The sequence below is a fragment of the Eschscholzia californica genome, unplaced genomic scaffold (genome assembly GCF_041429995.1).
Source record: "Eschscholzia californica isolate CP2 unplaced genomic scaffold, dmEscCali1.0.p SCAF_3, whole genome shotgun sequence".
Taxonomy (NCBI): domain Eukaryota; kingdom Viridiplantae; phylum Streptophyta; class Magnoliopsida; order Ranunculales; family Papaveraceae; genus Eschscholzia; species Eschscholzia californica.
Genome location: NW_028238420.1, coordinates 55,101,294 through 55,119,090, shown reverse-complemented (window position 1 = coordinate 55,119,090; position 17,797 = coordinate 55,101,294). Strand labels below are relative to the sequence as shown.

The following is a 17,797-nucleotide window of genomic DNA, read 5'->3' as shown; positions in this document are numbered from 1 at the left end:
TCCTCGCTGTCCATCACCTATTTTTTGCAATTGTGAAAAGTTTACCATTTGTGTTATTGAAAATCTCAGTAGTTTACTACTTAGGATTCTCTCATGTTAGATTTGGTCTTGGGGATTATCAGAAAGCTAAAGATAAATACTTAGGCAAATAATAATGAAAAAATATTCACAAGTGGATTCTGATTAGATATATTCATATTCCTTTATTAAATATATTTGGTTGCTTTAAAACCAAGAACTACATTTTAATTTTCTTGGTAAAGAATGGGAGAATATTAAACCTTCATAGGGACAAGGGTTTGAGATTATTTTAAAAGAAAGTATGTCGTCTGATGGGGCTCTTAAGAGTATCTACGATGCAGAACGTTTAAAAGACTCAAATTGTTTAATCTGTCGTGTTTTAATTGAGTTTTTCTTTCTTAGATGTCACAAATGTAAAACTCTTAAAATTTATTTAAATGTCATTTCTTTAATGGACAGTTGTGTTTTTAATATTCAATAGACAATTGAGTTTTTCACGAGAAATTTCAAATATTAAGTTTTTGTTTGAGACATCTTAAAATTTAATGCTGCAACAACATCTTAACACTCAAATAGAGTTTTGCACCGGGGAGAGTTCCTATTTATTGACTAAAAGAACATTTTCTTGGTGTGCTTTCTGGACCTCTTTCGTCATTGCCGGTAGAAAAAAGGACAATTCTTATACAGGAGAAAAATGGGTACCACAACGTCGTCTTGTACTAGTTTTTACTAGAAGTATAGTACTTATTTAGAGAAACAATGACTACAAATGAACAATCCATACAACAAGAGTCTCATCCGCGATAGAAGAAAAAAGAAGTTATGTGTCGTAAAGCAGTTCCAAATTGGTGGAAGACGAACTGTGATGTCCTCCATAAAAGAATACACTCCAACGCAGTAGATTAGACACCCTTTCTACTTACGCATTTTGATCCCATGAGACCTGAAGTGCCAAAACAGATAGTATCACTAATAAGAAAGTTGTTTTAGGCATATATATTTTTAAGGGTGATGATGTTGTATCAAATTAAAGTTACTTGTAATCTATTTGCTTCTTTTAGACTCAGCCAGTTAGTTAGCTAAATGACATTACAACATTAATGATAAAAGAGACAGAATCTCAACCCTAACCTTCCCATGCATGGAGAGGCACTAGTCTTTAAAACCTTAAGGAATCTGTCCAAGTGAAAGAAAGAGGTTTTATTTTATTAGAGAGAGAAAGATTGTGTGATACCTAGTCTATGAGAAGTGGAGCACAACATGGGATTCTATTTTATGTATGGACTCTTGAGCTATGTTTCAGATCTGAGGTACATTAAAATTATAGTCTCATTCTTATTTAAGGAACCACAATACTAACTTACAACTACAAAGTAACAAACAAGAGAGACACCATATATAGAGAGAGAGAGAAGAGAGAGAGAAGAGAGAGAGAGATGGGAGGTATGAGGATCATGAAAGGAGAAATTGTTATCAACATCCCTGTGAAGAAAGCATGGAATATGTACAGAGATGATCAAATCATCAGCAAGATTAATCCTGAAATGCTTGCTGCTGCTCAATATATAGAAGGTGATGGTGGTCCTGGCAGCCTAAGACTCTTCAAACTTGGCCCTGGTATCACTTCCCTCACTCTCTCTCTCTCTCTCTCTCTCTATATCTCTCTAAGACAGTAAGTAGCAAGAACAGTAAGGTCAACTAGTTCCAAGATATGAAATTGTTTGCATGTCTGAAAGTTAATGAATAATCCCATCATCTTATAGTGTACTAATTGTATGATGATTTTGATTATAGCTGTAAGTGGGTATGTGAAAGAATCAACAGAGAAGATAGAGAAAGTAGTTGAAGGACAATCAATTACATATCAAGTAGTTGGGGGAGAGCTGAAGGATATGTATGATCCTTACAGAGTCACTTTCTCATTTCTTCCTGTATCTGAAAAAGAAGATGAACAGTGCATTGTTGAATGGAGTGTCGAATTCGAACCACTCTTACCCACTACGCCACCACCGGAGAAAGCCCGTGATGTCGCTATTGAATTCCTCAAATTCTTCGAGAAATTTCAGGATTCTACCTCTGCTGATGATAAATCTTGCTAGTTCATGACACCTTTTCTCTTAGTGGTCTCTCCTAAATAAGTTGCATTTTACATTAATATGTATCACAGAGACTGTTATCTGAACCATCTTCGATAAATTTTCAAGCCCTTCTAATATGAAAATATGGGTGCGCTTAAACAGAACAGACCGGTCGAGCCAAACTGGACCAAAGTAAAGTGATCTATTTCTCAGCCGAAAGAGGCCAAATCGGTCAACCCAAACCCGACTGAACTAAACCAATCAGTTTCAGGTCTGAAGCAAACCAAACTGGTTTGCTTTGGTTTCATCTTGAACATTTTGGAACTACATATCCTACAGTATTTTATTATAATGGCATTTTTATAAGTTTATGAAATTCACTCTAGGAAAGGAAGACTCATCGACATAATCCAAAATCATAATCGAAGGCCTATCTCCATAGAGATCCTTTCATAGAAAAACCGTTCTGAAGCTAGTGTGGTATTAAATCAACTGATACATTAATGAAAAACTCAAATTTTCATTATAAGAGTCGGTTGATTAAATGTTTTATTATTACGGGATTTTATAATCTTCTTACTTATGAAGTATGGAAATTGATACTATTCGTAGGGCTCTAAAAGTAAAAGAGATTTTAGTAATTTAATGTTTTAAAAGTTAACTTTTTAAGATGGGCCAAACCTAACTGAATCGACGGAAGTCTTGGTTGGCTCGACTTTGGTTGAGCAAAAAAGATGATGAGCCACGGACCCATGCTCACTACTAGCGAATATTTGCAATTTAATATGAAAACGATGCTAAAAATTCTAAATTCTAAGTAAACATCAAATGATCAAAACTGGAATTAGATCACACTAATTGTAAACTACAGATTTTGATCTTCAATATTTCTTCTAAACATATCACGAAATGAATGATTTCATACCTGCAAATATCGATTTTTTTCTTGACCAGTATACATGTGCTACAAAATTTAATCCTGGAAACTTTGCGATATATCTTGAATCCCTTTTAGAGTCCTTCATTGCTATCCAAAGGTGGTACCTTCTGGTAAATTGAAAGCTCTCTAAATCTTTGAGGAAGAAAGCAACGACCGCCGAAACGTTGCTGCAAGAAAACGAGGCTAGCAAATAGCAAACCCATAACAGTGATAATAACATCCCAAGCAGTAGAGAAGAAATCCACACCAGGATTGGCATAAATGTATTCAAAACTAGGAATATAACTGTGAGCCCTGTAAAGATCATATGTATGTGGTAGTAATCGAACAAGAGTTGTTCCGACATAAAATGCAGGGGAAAGAGCTTTTTCCTTTGTGTTCGAGAATATGTTGAGTAAGATTTGGGGGAAGAGAAAACTATCCAGGACTAAACCTGCATAAGATCTCAAGTCACCCAACAGAGAATGCTTCTGATAATGAGCAAGAATAATTTTTCCATACAATGTTGGAGCTTCATAATAGTTGTTTAACCAATGTACGATTAAAGCAATCAACCCACCGATTATATATAACGGTAATGAAATACGGAGAGAATTTTTCTCAGAGACCCATAATCCTTTTTGATTCTCGTCACTTGATCTTGTCGACCATGTCAGTTGAAGAAGTCGGAATTGTAACAAGAAAGCAACCATTGTTACTACCCTCACAATAACTTCGTTTACCTCGAGCCACCCACCACTTCCGATCAAGACATTTTGTCGATTACGATTTGTTAAGAATAAAGCTTCGAAGTTGAGAACTAGAGGTATCATGTACCCAAGAGTAAGAATAACAAGCATCACGAATGAGATTGAGGAAACCACATCAGGATGTTTCTTCACATAAAAGAGCTGTAAACCAATAAATACACAAGTTAAAGTGTTTGATACCAGAACCATGATAATTTCGAGATCCATTCTCCAGACTGATTCTCTTGCTTTGCTAGTATACATGGCAACTGAAGACAACTCTAATCGCTCGAAGTAAAGAGGGTCTGAATTTTTTCGTTTGCTTTCTATCGACCCCGTAATAGTCTCCCCACCTTTTGAATTCAGCGGAGGAAACTGGATGCTGATAGTTATATTACAATCCATTGAATCGCTTCTTGCTGATTTCCCATATGCCCACAGGTAACGACACCCCATCATACACAAGCTCCCAGTTTCGGTATCGTATATGCCTTCTGCTGCAATATCAATTGGTTTGTCTGGATTCAGTTTGGTTGAAGAAACTTTACCTTGTACATTGAAATCCTTTGGAGGTCTGAAACTCATCCTGTAACTGATATTAAGATATTTGATATGGCTTTGATTCGTATTACCAGTTGCAGAATCTGGGATTATAAACATTGGCCGGAGATTGAAAGATTGCTCGTAAAACTGATCACCCACAGTTAAAGGAACTGAATAACCCCAGGCATATTTACCTTTACGATCTTTCACTGACATATCGAATTTCATGTCATTTGATAACCCATTCGGATATATCTTTCCCTTGTTTTTACCAGAGTTCTTATCCACACATGACTTCCTTGCCGTCCCAGTTTCAGTATACTCATACTTCAGGCCCGGAACCCGTAACATCCTATTCTCAGAACTCTGAAACAAAACTCTATCAAAATAACTCGTAACATTTGGTTTTGTGTTACTCCATAGCTGTCCGATAACAGTATTCCTGTTTTTTATTGATAGAATAGCAGGGAACCACAAAGTCAGTCTTATAGAACAATCTCCCACAGAAGCCTTAGCCAAGGAATCCGTGAAATTCAAAATCCTGCAAGCCAATATAGATAATCGATTCTTCTCCCCATCCCAAACTCCCTCCCCAACCAATGAGTTACTAGGAACCAAAGGTTGGTTATATCCATAATAACTATTATTTGAAAACCCTATCAACAACCTTAACTTTCTTTTATCTGAACATTGAATTCCACTAAAGGACATGAATTCTGGCAAAAACCCAAAATTCATACCGAGAGGATTACAATTCTTAGTACCATCACAATCAGTACCATAGTCCAGTTCAAACGCATTACCCGATCTAATAAGCGTCGAACAAATTCCTTTACGAGGATCTAAGCTAAGTGATGCCATTTCCTGTCCACTATCCTCACTATCCAGTTTGTCTGTGATCAAAGTATAATTATAGTTTCTCTGAGAAAATGCCAATACTGATATGGGTTCAAAGTAACTCAAGCTATTAACATTGTCTAAGCTTTCCAAAGTTCCACTAACTAAACTAGTAGCTATATTCGAATTATTGGGATAATTAAGCTTAAAAACAGCAGAAAGATCAAGTAAATTACCCTCTTTTGAATAAGCAGAACTTGATCCAACCATACAAAGCTTACCAGATGATTCTGAATAAAACCCTTGTAATCTAAAATTCAACCCATTTCTTCGAAGAGGAATACGAGGTTGACGATTTCGAAATCGACTTTGTCGTAATGACCCTCCTCCATAACTCACATTACCTAAAAAAGGGTATCTTTTTCTACCTAAGAAGATCAAACTTGCTTCAACTTTATAAATACCTTCAGTATCAGTTTTATAGAGATTTTTAGTACGAAAAGCTAGAGATTTTGGGAAATTAAATGAGGATTGAAGGTTTTGAGATAGAAATTTATCACCACCAAGATAATACCCGTTTTGAAGTTGAAGAAATTCAGCTGGAGAGAGGGTTTTTAGATCATCAGGGATTGATTCAGGTACGACTGAATTGCAGTGTTGACTATAAGAGATTTGAGAAGAAGAAGGAAAAGAAGTTATGATGGAGAAGTTATTGAAGAGGAGAAAGAAGAAGAAGAGATGAATAAGAGTGAATGAAGAAACCCTAACCCTAGATATTTTAGATGGTGAAGAAACAGAGGAGGAAGAGAATGAAGCCATTGACATTTTCTCACTGTTTTAGAGAGAGAGAGAGAGAGGTGGAAAGTACGGGCGTTAGAACATTTAATTTTTGATTGAAAGAAAGAAAGAGCGAGAAAGAGAAGTAGTTTCTCGATCTCTTTCTCTCTCTAAAATTTTTATTTTCTTTCTTATAAAGTCAACTATCCTCTTTCATCAAAAAAAAAAGTCAAGTAACCTTATATGAAGTCACCCAAATATTGAACAACTTCTATAAGGAATTTACTATAATGCCACTGAGATTCTTTTGACTTTGTACCTTGACCTTCAAAGATTGACTCAAGAGTCTTAGTATTATACTCAAAACATTGACAATATTCAATAGAGAAGCATTATAAAGAGTCTTATCACAAATACATAAAGGTGGATTCAATATCCAACCACAATCAAAAGAGCTATAGGACCGACTTTCGACAAAGACATCGAAAGACATGTTGACCTTTATATAAACATGGGGAACAAAAAAAAACACAAAAATTGTTGTAGATACGTATGCAAGCTAATAAAAACTACATAAGTATGCAAGCTAATAAAAACTGAGGTGGAGGAGCTCGTGATGTGACCTGGTATACAATATAATGTGAATCCATCCCAACGTTAGCATAGTGATACCATGTCCTTTGACACGTCGAACTTCGATTTAAAGAGCCTAGATGCGAATGAACCAAGCTGTAAGAAAATGATGCATATTTTTACAAAAAAAAAAATAGAAAAACATTTTCCCTATCTTTTGACTAAATTGTAATCAAACACAGGAAAAGAATTGAGGACTTGATGTTCCACCTAGAGGAATGTTGTTTTGACATTTAGTCCAAATCAATCTCATTCTGGGATGTCATAAAATTCCTTTGAGCTGCTGAAAAAGGACTGACTGATAGTGATTGAAAACAAACACTCAAACAAGTATACAAACCAAACAAACTTTATTTTTAAACATGAGAGTTATTGTACAACATACAACAAACTGCAACACCATATTCCCCATCATGTCTTCAGATGAATACATACAAAAGTCTCACAAAACACACAAATTATCAAACCAAGTTATGAAACTCAAATATTGAAAGTATCGTCGTTTATATTCTACTGGTATTCTCAACTTCAGTAGATTTATAAGAACACTTACATTGTATTATACATTCATTTCTTGAGATAAAGATATTGGCTGCAATCGATTCCCTTATCGGCAAATTCTGTCATGAGTTTAGGTAATAATTTAGCAACCATGATTTTGAAACCCATTGAGCTGCATTTGGGAGTTTCTTGATTAAATCTTTCTTGGTCAAAAGGATAACCAACCGGAGCTCCATCCATGTATGCCTTGCAAGCAAGGAGAATTGAGTAGGATTGGCGGCGAAAGTGCTCATCCACAAACACTTCAAAATGCTGCAATAGTAATATTATTGACTTAGTTTTATAAGTCATGTTCAACAATTTAAAATTATTTAAGTGTGCACCAATCACACTGTACGGTTTACTCTGCTCATTTTAAACACGGGTTAACAGAATGAAACTCTAACATCTGTCCCTAAATGACCTTTCCTAAACTTGTCTTTCAGAACACCCCATTTTTTAAAAACTGATAATGTCAACTGAATCTCCAAAATAGAGATGGCCGAGATAGGATGAAACTACTAGCTCCACAGAAAAGTTAGTTTTCAAAATGGGAATTTAATTTCGTACCTTGGGTGGTTTATGAAGGAGATACATCATGGACTTGCAAGAGAGAAGGAAAGCATTCTCATTGTAAGTCATAGAGTTCTTCTCTCCATCAGCTTTACCCATCTGAGTATCAAATCCAGCTTCATTAAAATATGGTTTTTCATTGAGCACAAGTGCCTGCAGAGAGAGAAGAACTTGAAGAATGGTGGAGCTTCCCGGATTCCATACTTCAGTCCCCGTGCCAGTCCATGTCTTTAAGAGACTGAGACAAATCTTTCCTGATTCGTAAAGGTTTGGGTTGAGACGAAGCCCACCAGAATTGTAATATACAACCTGCACAAGTCATTTTGCACACTAGTTATTTATGTTCTTTAATTATAGAATAAAGATTGAAGTGAATCAATCTTGTACTTACAGGTGGTTCATGAGGATACTCTGGAGGAAGAAAAAAATCGAAGAAGAAGAGTCCATCATGATATGGAGTTCCAGGTGCTCCTACAATGGCTGCTCTTAGTAGGTCAATCCTTTCCTCGTAAACACGGACATAGATCGTACCTGCCGAGTTTTCAGAAACGTCAGTGGAAATATTTTTCGCAGAAAAGCTTATAGCATCATGCTTTGGTTTCCTTTATAGAAACTTTCTATAATGCAGATTACTTAGGATCTTAATGTTTCAGACCCGAGTTCAGCATGTCAGGCGTACGATTGGCCAAACTATGACCAGCACAAATACTGATTCTAAGAGGCTGAGAGAGAGTGACCAGTAACGGCGACTGTAACGTCGTGTGACCCGGGATAAGCATTCCATGTCGGAATTGATATATAAAATAAATATAATAAGTACGAGGTCTCAGATACATTAAAATAAAAAAGGGTAAGAAGGGGGAAGGGGACAAGCTGCAACATACACACACACACACTTAGTCATTTTTATAAAGTCTTCTATTTTTACACACATTTTCTTATAATTAGACCAACTGTTGTTAAATTTATATTAACTTGGAAGGGTACTTATGGATCTAATATAGTTTTGTGCAAGTACACATACAATGTCTTATAGGAAAAGCATGTGCCTTTTGAGATAACACTTTACCTGGAAGACCTTTCTCAAGAATGCTCCATTCTTGTTGTACCTTCTTCAACCAACCTTGTTTTACCTGAAAAGAGAAAAATGGATAAAGAATATGAACCATCATATGCACATGATTATCTATTTCCCAGCTATCTTCAAGCATCCAGTTTAGATTGTATACCTGTGCTAATGTATGACCTTCGCCAGAACCATAAACAAAATGGTGATCTGAGCAATCACCAACCATGTCAAACTGCTTAAACTGTCCTTGCTCTTTGCGGTTAAAAGAAACTGACTGATCTTTCTTCTCTTGACCTTCGTCTTCTACTTGTTTAAAATTCGTCTTTTTGATTGTTTGTAGATCATTGTCAAATGATATTGGTGACGGGACTTCCTTGTTGTGATATCCAACTTCTATTACTTCTTTTCCATGGACTGATCCAACTTGATTTGCACAATCTGAAGGTGATATGTAATGGTTGTAAGTTTCAGTAGATCTCCCGAAACAATTGGCCTCTATTGAAGTGGAACCAAGGAAGCCAAATAAACTTGCAGCCATGTTTGTGAAAAACCCGACTGCTGCCTTGGGTAGGAGAACAGAGCTAGACTCCCATATGTAACTCTTCTCGACTTTACCAGCATCATTGACAAACATTTCCAACACATCCTAATTAAAGAGTTAGTTTAGCTTGATTTAGCATTAGATAGATATAATTTGATAATTAATATATTATATATATATATATATATATAGAGAGAGAGAGAGAGAGAGAGAGAGTCATTGGATTCACCTTTTCTTTGAGTCGCTGTGGTTGTTTGTCAAAGTTGTGCATCTCTTGTGTCGAACTATCTTCGATATCGCTCTGGACTACTGGATTTGTTGCAGAATCATCATATTTATCAATGCCAATAATTTCAGAAGGCCCAACCTGATATTTACAAAGTAATCAACGATCACTAACCCTTAGAGCACAGAAAAAGAAAGCGACAAGAAAGCAATACACATTCACAAAACTGCAAACGTCAGCTCTGTTGAGCATTAATGATTGAGATTCGTGTACAAGCAGGTAGTCTCAGTTATCAAGCTTTTGGTTTCCCTGTTTACTTTCTACTTTTTTATGATCACACATCTTGGATTGTTTCCTAACACTTAATGGCTGACAAGACTCGATTCTAGTAATAGCTAAAGTAAATAGTTGTGAATGGTAAAAGCCAAGTGACAGGACATATTGTTCATGATTAAATAAGATGGCTCAGAATGATTTGAAGCACTAGTGTTCGTGTAAAAAAAACAACCTGCAGTTGATTTTTCATGTGAAACTCTAAATATCATTCTCGAAACAATCATTTCCTTGAAAAGCATAATGCGCATATGTAAAATTAAAACCGGAGATATGTAAACGATAAGGTCTAGACAGTGTACCTGTGATGTGGAACCATTAGCCCATTTCACCAAGACTCCACCATCTTTAAAGCCAATTACATTTCCAATGCAGGATAGGTAACTTTTATTAGCATACTGGCCACAACCTTCAACGGTTTTGTTTATTGAATGAGCATCCTCCCCAATTGGTTGAAAGGAATCTGATTCTGTTTCAGCTCCGACAACAGAAAGACTCTTCTGAAACTTGAAGACAATATCGCCAAGAGTGTAAGAGTAATCTGGGTACTCGATCAGTTCATAAGCACTTACAGTCTCCTCAATATATGTTCCACTCAAGTCATTAGTTTTGATTGTTTCTCGACTTCCCCATTTCAACTTTACAGTTCGTTCCTTTGCATCCATAGCTTTCACAATCCCCAACTTTTGTCCATTAGAAACATGTTTATCATCAGAATTTGTCTTCTCGGATACAAACTGTTCAGGCCAAAATTCATGATCCCCCACATTATTGACAAGGAATACACATTCTGAATCTAAGCCAATAGAACGCGTTCCATCTTGCCATAGGACATCAACTTTTGTTCTTGTCTTCACAATAACATATATCTCTTCAAAATTGGAACTGGTTTTCTTTACTGGTGATCTACCTAAATTTTTGTGCCCCTCAATGCTCTTTTGATTATCATAATTAAGGGTCTCTTGTTCAACTAAGCACCAGTCACCAAGCTGCCAATTAGCATGTGAAAAGCATGACAATAAAGTCAGACTTCCCGAGTCTTGTGTACAAGGAGGAGCGGGTAGACTCAACTCTCCACCTACCATAATAGAAGCGAGCCAATCAATGTAAACTAGTCCTGCCTCTACATGGCAAACAGTACCTTTATTTCTTTTTTGATTCCACATACCACAGACCCATCTTGCCGATTTGAGAACATTTGTCTGCCTAATATGGACACGTTGACCTGGATAATATGGGAATTGTGAATCTTCAATAATGCTTTCTGAGAGAGGCATGAGAAGATTTTCGGGTTTTTCTGAAGTAATCTCGCATTTTGCCTCATCATCGAACAAAATAGTGACATTATCAACGACTTTGTTCACTCTCCCAAGCCACGGACCATGAACTACAAAATCGCCTGCTACCAAGGAACGGATCTTCTGGAGCTTCTTGCTGTTTACTTCCTTCACAAGTTCACCATAAACTGTTTCTAAGTCCACAACCATATCCACTTCAACCACTCGCCCCAATTGTCCTGATGGGTCTGATCCAAGGCATACAATGTCCCCATGTAAGAAACCTCTTTCAAAAGCAAGGAAATCATCAATCTTTCCAATGCTTCTCTCCAAGTTTGAGAGGATGTTTTGTGCCTGCCCACCATACATAGAATCAATATCATCTAGATCCTCACTGCTACTTATCTCACTGAAGTTTTCGCACTCTGAGTCGCTAAGGAGCATCTCCATTCTGATGATTGATGTCTGTAAGAGAAACCCAAGAATTTAAGAATCAAAAGAATATATATACACATATACATGTGTACAGGAAAAATGTGATAAGCAGAAGATACTGTTGTCTGTTGAAGTAACACTCTAGAGGGGAAGGGAAAGAAAATCAGACATTTACATTGTTTTTCGGTAACATTGAGAGGTTTGTCTGTTTACTTTATTTAAATTATAAGTATAAAAAGAACAGAATTTGATGAAAAATTACCAGATTATCTCCCTTCGGTGAAATATATCAGACGTGGATGAGTTCTGAAATTATCTTGAAATAGACCAGCAACAAGGAGCAGGATATCTACTATTTTTTTTTTCTTTTGTAGTATATAACTTGGAATAGCAGGATTTTCTAACTGAGTGACACAGAGAGCAGACCAGTATCTCTGAAGAAATGTCTTGATAAGATGAAAGAGAAACTGAAGCCAAAGGAGAACTGGTCGACAGTGTCCAGTTAGAAACTCTGGAACAAGATAGAGAAAACTAGATACTATAGAATAACTGCCAAAGGAGATTTGCCCAACAAAGGGTAAATTTTCCACAAGAACTACCAATTAAAGATGTTCCTGTAAAGTAGTGTCCGCTACGACTAATTCCACACACAACAGTCTGAGAGTAGAATGTCCACGAAAACTAATTGCCAAAGGAGATTTGCCCGAAATTCACAAGTGAAATTCGCACAAGAGAAAGCTGCCAAGATGATTTAAGCAGCCTTGAAAGTGAATATACCACAAAAGTGGTTGCCAAAGGAGATTTGCCCAATTAATGGAGCGAAATTTTCCAGTTACTAATAGCCAAAGGAGATTTGCCGAGAAGCTTGTCCAAATTTCCCAGATGAACTAACTTCCAAGATAAAGAAATATTTAGTCTGACTAGTTTACAGCTAAAGTAAAACTATCCAGAAGAAGTCTCTTCAAGTGCGCCAAAGAAGATCTGCCCAATCGGATCATATATCCATATTCCGGAAAGGAACTTGTAGCTACTGAAGCCCAAGTAGATCCAAGTACTTATCTATTGCCAAATTAGATTCGACAGAAATTTTTCCAGTGGCACTTGTCTACCCAACTATAAATGACGTCGTAATCCAACTTTCAACTCTCAGTCATCATCTACCGAGAGATCAAATTTGCCCAAAGTAAAGGTTTCACGCTACCATGAAAAACCGATTCCCAGACTTATTTATGTACATCTGCAAACTTAGGCAAACACTCAAAGCACTTCACAAGAACACCAATATAGAGAAGATCACGCAGGATGCAGTACAGATAGTGAACAATCTATAGCAGAAAATCTCACAAAAGCGTTTTCAACGATTGCCTTTGCTAAACTCAACACTTTGTTATGACCTATTCAATAGTTTCATAGACCTGAAATAAGATGGCACCTTCATTAGTTTCATAAGAACTGAATTTAGAGAAAGATATCAAGAAAAAAATTCTTTATTTCTAGATAATCAGTAATACATCTTTATGAATGAAAGGAATAATATCCAAGTAAAGAAACTAATAAAAGAAAAAAAACCCATTTTAAGGAGTATTTAAAAAAAAAAGAAAATAAAAAAGAATGGATCCCAATAGGAAGAGTGGAGGACTACATTATTAATGTCCATAACATGCTTAAAGATAATTATTCCAACCTTCTTTGGAGTTCTAGGGTAGGATGGTGAACTCTTGATGAATAAAAATGACTAAATGCTTGTTTGAGCTATTCTCTGGCTCCAAGTATTGAGACCTTTATATTTTTCGGGTTTTCTGAATAACTTGAAATGCCGTCCACGAGTCTATGTAGTATATTCTTTCATGTAGAGTTTGTGTTAATGGTATCTCTTTACAGCTTAAAAACAGATAATTCCTTTTTTTTCATCATCAAAAGACACCTTTGACCTTTCTTCTATCACGAGAAAGCAATCTTATTTGTACCTAAACTAAACCTAATTTCTTCAGTTGATGAAGAAAGATTACACAACAAGGTCAAAACAACCCATTTCAGAGCTTCCAAAACTTTCATACCAACAAAACAAAAAAAACATATAATTTAGCAATAGAACATCAAACACTTGTAGACCCATAACAGTCAAATAACCCAAATTGATTTTTCCCCCAAAACCCATTTCCATCCCAAAATTAGGTAACAAGATATTCAAGCATAACTACACTTTATTCCAAAATTATACTCTCAAGATATTCAAAAACTAATTCCCCTTTATAAGAAATTAGCATCTTTTCAACAAAAAGCTGAGTTAAAATCTGAAAAAATTTCCTCTAACCCAGTAACAGATTTGGGTAAGTTCATTTTTACCCAAAAACTCTAATATAATGGAAGAGGAAAAGAACAACTATTACCTTTTCTTCTTTTTTTTTGCTGGAGAAATCAGAATCGATCTGAGTCAGCTAATGTGCCCTAAAAGTTCAACAAGTTCGCTAGAGTTCTGGAAAGAGTGATTGATCGAAAAAAAACCTAACCCCAGCAACAGATTTGATACGTTGAGTTCTTTCTTGCTATTGCCTTTACTAGAAAGTGGAGAAAATCATGAAAGAAGAAGAAGAAGAAGAAGAAGGGAAGAAAAGAGCAAAATTCAGTGAGGCTCGTTCCTTCCCCAATTCCAGTCCTTTACGCCATAACTGATCACATCGAAATCAACCATTGTACAAGTAGTGAGAGAAATCTAGAGAGAGAAAGCTAGAGAGAGAGAGAGTCTTGTGCGGCTGTTTTCCTTCCTTCTAGTGTGTTATTGTGTCTCTGTATGTATTTCAACCAACCGGTATTATAGTTTTGAAAGTGCTTTTCTCATCCAAAGCAACCAAATTGCTGTTAAAATTACTAAAATAACCTTGGAATTTTAGTGATTTCTTTTAGGGTTATTTCCCTAATAGCCCCCAACTTTGTGACCAGCTTCCCGCTTGGCCCCCTAAATTAGCAAAAATACCCATATGGCCCCCTATTTCCGTTAACTTTAACTTTCCGTTACTCTCTCTCCGCCATCTCTTTTTCTCTCTCTGCCAAGTCACACCACATCATATGTTACGCCACCTCATCATCTTCTCCGGCGAAGGTCGCCGGCCAACCAAATTTCCGGCCGGCGACCTCCAAATTTAAAAAAAAAAAAAAAAAAATTAATTTCATCTCTCCGAGCAGACCTTCCTCCGGCGAAGGGAAACCCCCCTCGCCGGAGTTTAGAGAGAGAGGAGAAATATATATTTTTTTTTTAGAGAGAGAGAGAGGGGAGGAGAGATGAAATAAAAAAATTTTAAATTTGGAGGTCGCCGGCCGGAAATTGGTCGGCCGGCGACCTTCGCCGGAGAAGATGATGAGGTGGCGTAACAGATGATGTGGCGTGACTTGGCAGAGAGAGAAAAAGAGATGGAAGAGAGAGAGTGACGGAAAGTTAAAATTAACGAAAATAGGAGGTCATATGGATATTTTTGTTAATTTAGGGGGCCAAGCGGGTAGCTGGTCACAAAGTTGGGGGCTATTAGGGAAATAACCCTTTCTTTTACTTTCAATTATTACATTCTTTTCCTCCTTTTTTTTATAGGTGGATACTACTGTTGGCAATTTGCCATCTGGCATGCAACACGAATGTGAGTTAACATTTGGTTGCATAAGTGGCTGATAGTGTTGACATAAATTTCAAAACTCTAGAGGTCCAGATCAAGTTTTAGGGAGGTGGATTCCATGGTTATTGAATTTGTGTTATTACAAGGATAAATAATGTAATAAGTTGTCAACAACTAGTAGCCCACTTAATAAGTGTATACATTCCACAACGTGTTTATCACATCTTCATTATGTATTTGTAACGATTAATGTGGTTCCTAGCCGATTTTTCATAAAGAAAAAAGAAACAATTATACTGCAAAATTCTGAAGCACCTATGAATATATTTGTATGAATTATACCTTGTCTCTTTCAAGATGACATGAAAAACTTTCATCAAAAAAGATGACATGAAAAAATACTTCATAAAAAAAAAAAGATGACATAAAAAATATTGAAATTTGATTTTATTGTATCTAAGGAAAGCAAATTTCATTCCACAATACCTCCTTGACTTCCACTTCCTTTGTTTGGACTTCTTGATTTATTCGGCATGAATTGCTAAATTCCTCAACAGTACCTTTGAAGCTTTGAATACAATATTGTTTATATTGTTCGATCTTTAATATTCATCTTCACCAAGTGGAAACACTCGGAAAGAAAATCACAAACTCTTAAAAGTACTCAATTTCCTCAATGTATATAATACCCTAATTAATTCTCAATCCAATCCAAATTCTGAACGTCATGAATGAACATTTTTATTGAAGATTTATATTAGCATTAAATTATATTTGTATGACTTGTGGCTTATCTAATCAAATTGAATTTATCGAACAAATTCTTCTGCTTTGTAGGTGTGCTAGAAATATATGGTTATATTTTACCCTTAATTATAGTACTACTAATATTGATTCTCTTTCTCAATGGTTAATCTCTTGGAACAATATGAACACTCAAGATCATCAATATATGTTTGTGAACAATTATTGGAAAGGAAGATTTTCATATGCCATTTTGCAGTCTTTCCGAATTAAAGATGAAAAAAGTTCCATATTTTAAGATTAACATTGTAGAATACAATAATGCCAATGTTCACAACAAAATCTTGATCGTTCTTATCAAAATTGTGGTTTTAATCAAAAAAATATTCACAACAAAATCCTTCTCGAAAAATGAAGGTGTTCCAAGCTTTAGGAAGTCATACGTATTGCACATGAAATCATCCTGGGTGAACAACATTCTCAGTGTGTTCAAACATCATTCACACTAAAATAAGAGAAATTATAAATCATGCCTGCATGTTAAGTTCTTACTTTTTGAAATTCAGAAAAACAGGATGTAAGAAATCTCTAAGAACTCGGTTTTTATTTCCAATCAATGAATTATTCACTTCTTACAATCAAGTATTTATACAAGTAGAAAATGTTGGCGTGAATCATGGAAACGTGAATCACCCAATATTATCATATAGGAAAGAATATTATTACATAGGAAATAATATTATTATATAGGAAATAGTATTATCTGTAAATATATAGTTACCAGTATTCGGAAATTGTTAACATATACCTAATCCTTATTTCTATTCCTGTCTATCATGTAACATTATATATACTCCTCATATGAGATGAATAAAGTATCATTCAAAATCAATCTTGCTCTATTAAACATGGCATCAGTGCAGGTTATTTAAAAATTTTACGCTTCCGCTACGTCGACTATCGGAGAATACATCACCGACGGTCACTTTTACTATCATAACATCAAGGTTTGGTTGTGTCCAGATCTAGAGTATTTCTGGATCTAGGTTGTATAAATCTTGATTAGGTACGAAGTTTTTTTTGGCATCTTCAATTTCTTTTGGTGTCGTTGACAGTGCTTGTCATCCATTATCTCTACTATTAAGGTTAGTTGTGTTATATATTGATTATAAATCATCTTTTATTATTATCATCAATATATATTATATACTTCCTACATTATAAGATGTCTGGTTCATCAGATATGCCAATGACAGTTCCGTCTGGTTCTCAGACTATGACCACCGGACAATCCTCTATCTATACTAGTGAGCCTATGTCTATTCCTTATGGTGTAAAATTGAATGGTATCAATTATTCACTTTGGTCACAAGTGGTTGAGACGTTTATCGCTGGACGAGGTAAACTAGGTTATATTAATGGAAGAAATGTTGAACCTCAAATACAAGATCCTATTTATGATAAATGGTGTATGGAAAATGCAATTGTTAAAGGATGGCTTATCGGTGCTATGGAACCAGATGTGATGAATTTATTTATTCGTTTACCAACAGCTAAGGCCATTTGGGAAGCTGTTTCTCAGACTTATTTTGAAGGAGCAGACCGGTCAGTAATTTACAATTTAACACGTAAATCTATGCAGATGAGACAGACTGGTAAACTTGTATCAACATATTTTGCTGATTTACGTGCTATCTGGGATGAATTGGATTACCGTAAACCAATTCAATTTACACAACCTGATGTTGTTCTTGCTCGACAGAAGGAAATTGGGGAAGATAGGGTTTATGTATTTCTTGCAGGCCTAGATGATGTCTATGATCGTGTTCGAAGTGATATTCTTCGTACAGATCCATTTCCGAATTTAGATTCGGCTTTTGCAATTGTTAGGGGTGAA

The 17,797-nt window shown here is 35.7% G+C and overlaps 3 protein-coding genes across 4 annotated transcripts; 1 reads left to right on the top strand and 2 right to left on the bottom strand.

Annotated features, from left to right (window-relative positions):
- Positions 1–681: 681 nt before the first annotated feature.
- LOC147552021 (DUF2921 family protein, putative (DUF2921)) lies at positions 682–6,301 on the bottom strand. Its single transcript, XM_086670232.1, has 2 exons — positions 3,025–6,301; positions 682–964 (listed from the first exon to the last, which is right to left on the bottom strand). Exon 1 carries the CDS (start codon positions 5,970–5,972, stop codon positions 3,111–3,113), a length of 2,862 nt encoding a protein of 953 aa, XP_086526358.1. The 5' UTR covers positions 5,973–6,301; the 3' UTR covers positions 682–964; positions 3,025–3,110.
- On the top strand, positions 1,212–6,071 carry LOC147552022 (MLP-like protein 423). Its single transcript, XM_086670233.1, has 2 exons — positions 1,212–1,638; positions 1,816–6,071. The coding sequence occupies exons 1-2, from the start codon at positions 1,458–1,460 to the stop codon at positions 2,118–2,120; spliced, it is 486 nt and encodes a 161-aa protein (XP_086526359.1). The 5' UTR covers positions 1,212–1,457; the 3' UTR covers positions 2,121–6,071.
- Positions 6,302–6,888: 587 nt separating the features above from the next.
- PHO2 (phosphate 2) lies at positions 6,889–15,117 on the bottom strand. 2 transcript variants are annotated; one of them, XM_086670230.1, is made up of 10 exons: positions 15,097–15,117; positions 13,942–14,465; positions 11,814–12,966; positions 10,142–11,581; positions 9,510–9,647; positions 8,900–9,385; positions 8,740–8,803; positions 8,062–8,201; positions 7,668–7,979; positions 6,889–7,370 (listed from the first exon to the last, which is right to left on the bottom strand). In XM_086670230.1, exons 4-10 carry the CDS (start codon positions 11,564–11,566, stop codon positions 7,125–7,127), a joined length of 2,811 nt encoding a protein of 936 aa, XP_086526356.1. In that variant the 5' UTR covers positions 11,567–11,581; positions 11,814–12,966; positions 13,942–14,465; positions 15,097–15,117; the 3' UTR covers positions 6,889–7,124. The 2 variants fall into 2 exon arrangements, with proteins under 2 accessions (XP_086526356.1, XP_086526357.1); XM_086670231.1 differs by lacking the exons at positions 13,942–14,465; positions 15,097–15,117 and adding an exon at positions 13,236–13,916.
- Between the last annotated feature and the right edge of the window lie 2,680 nt (positions 15,118–17,797).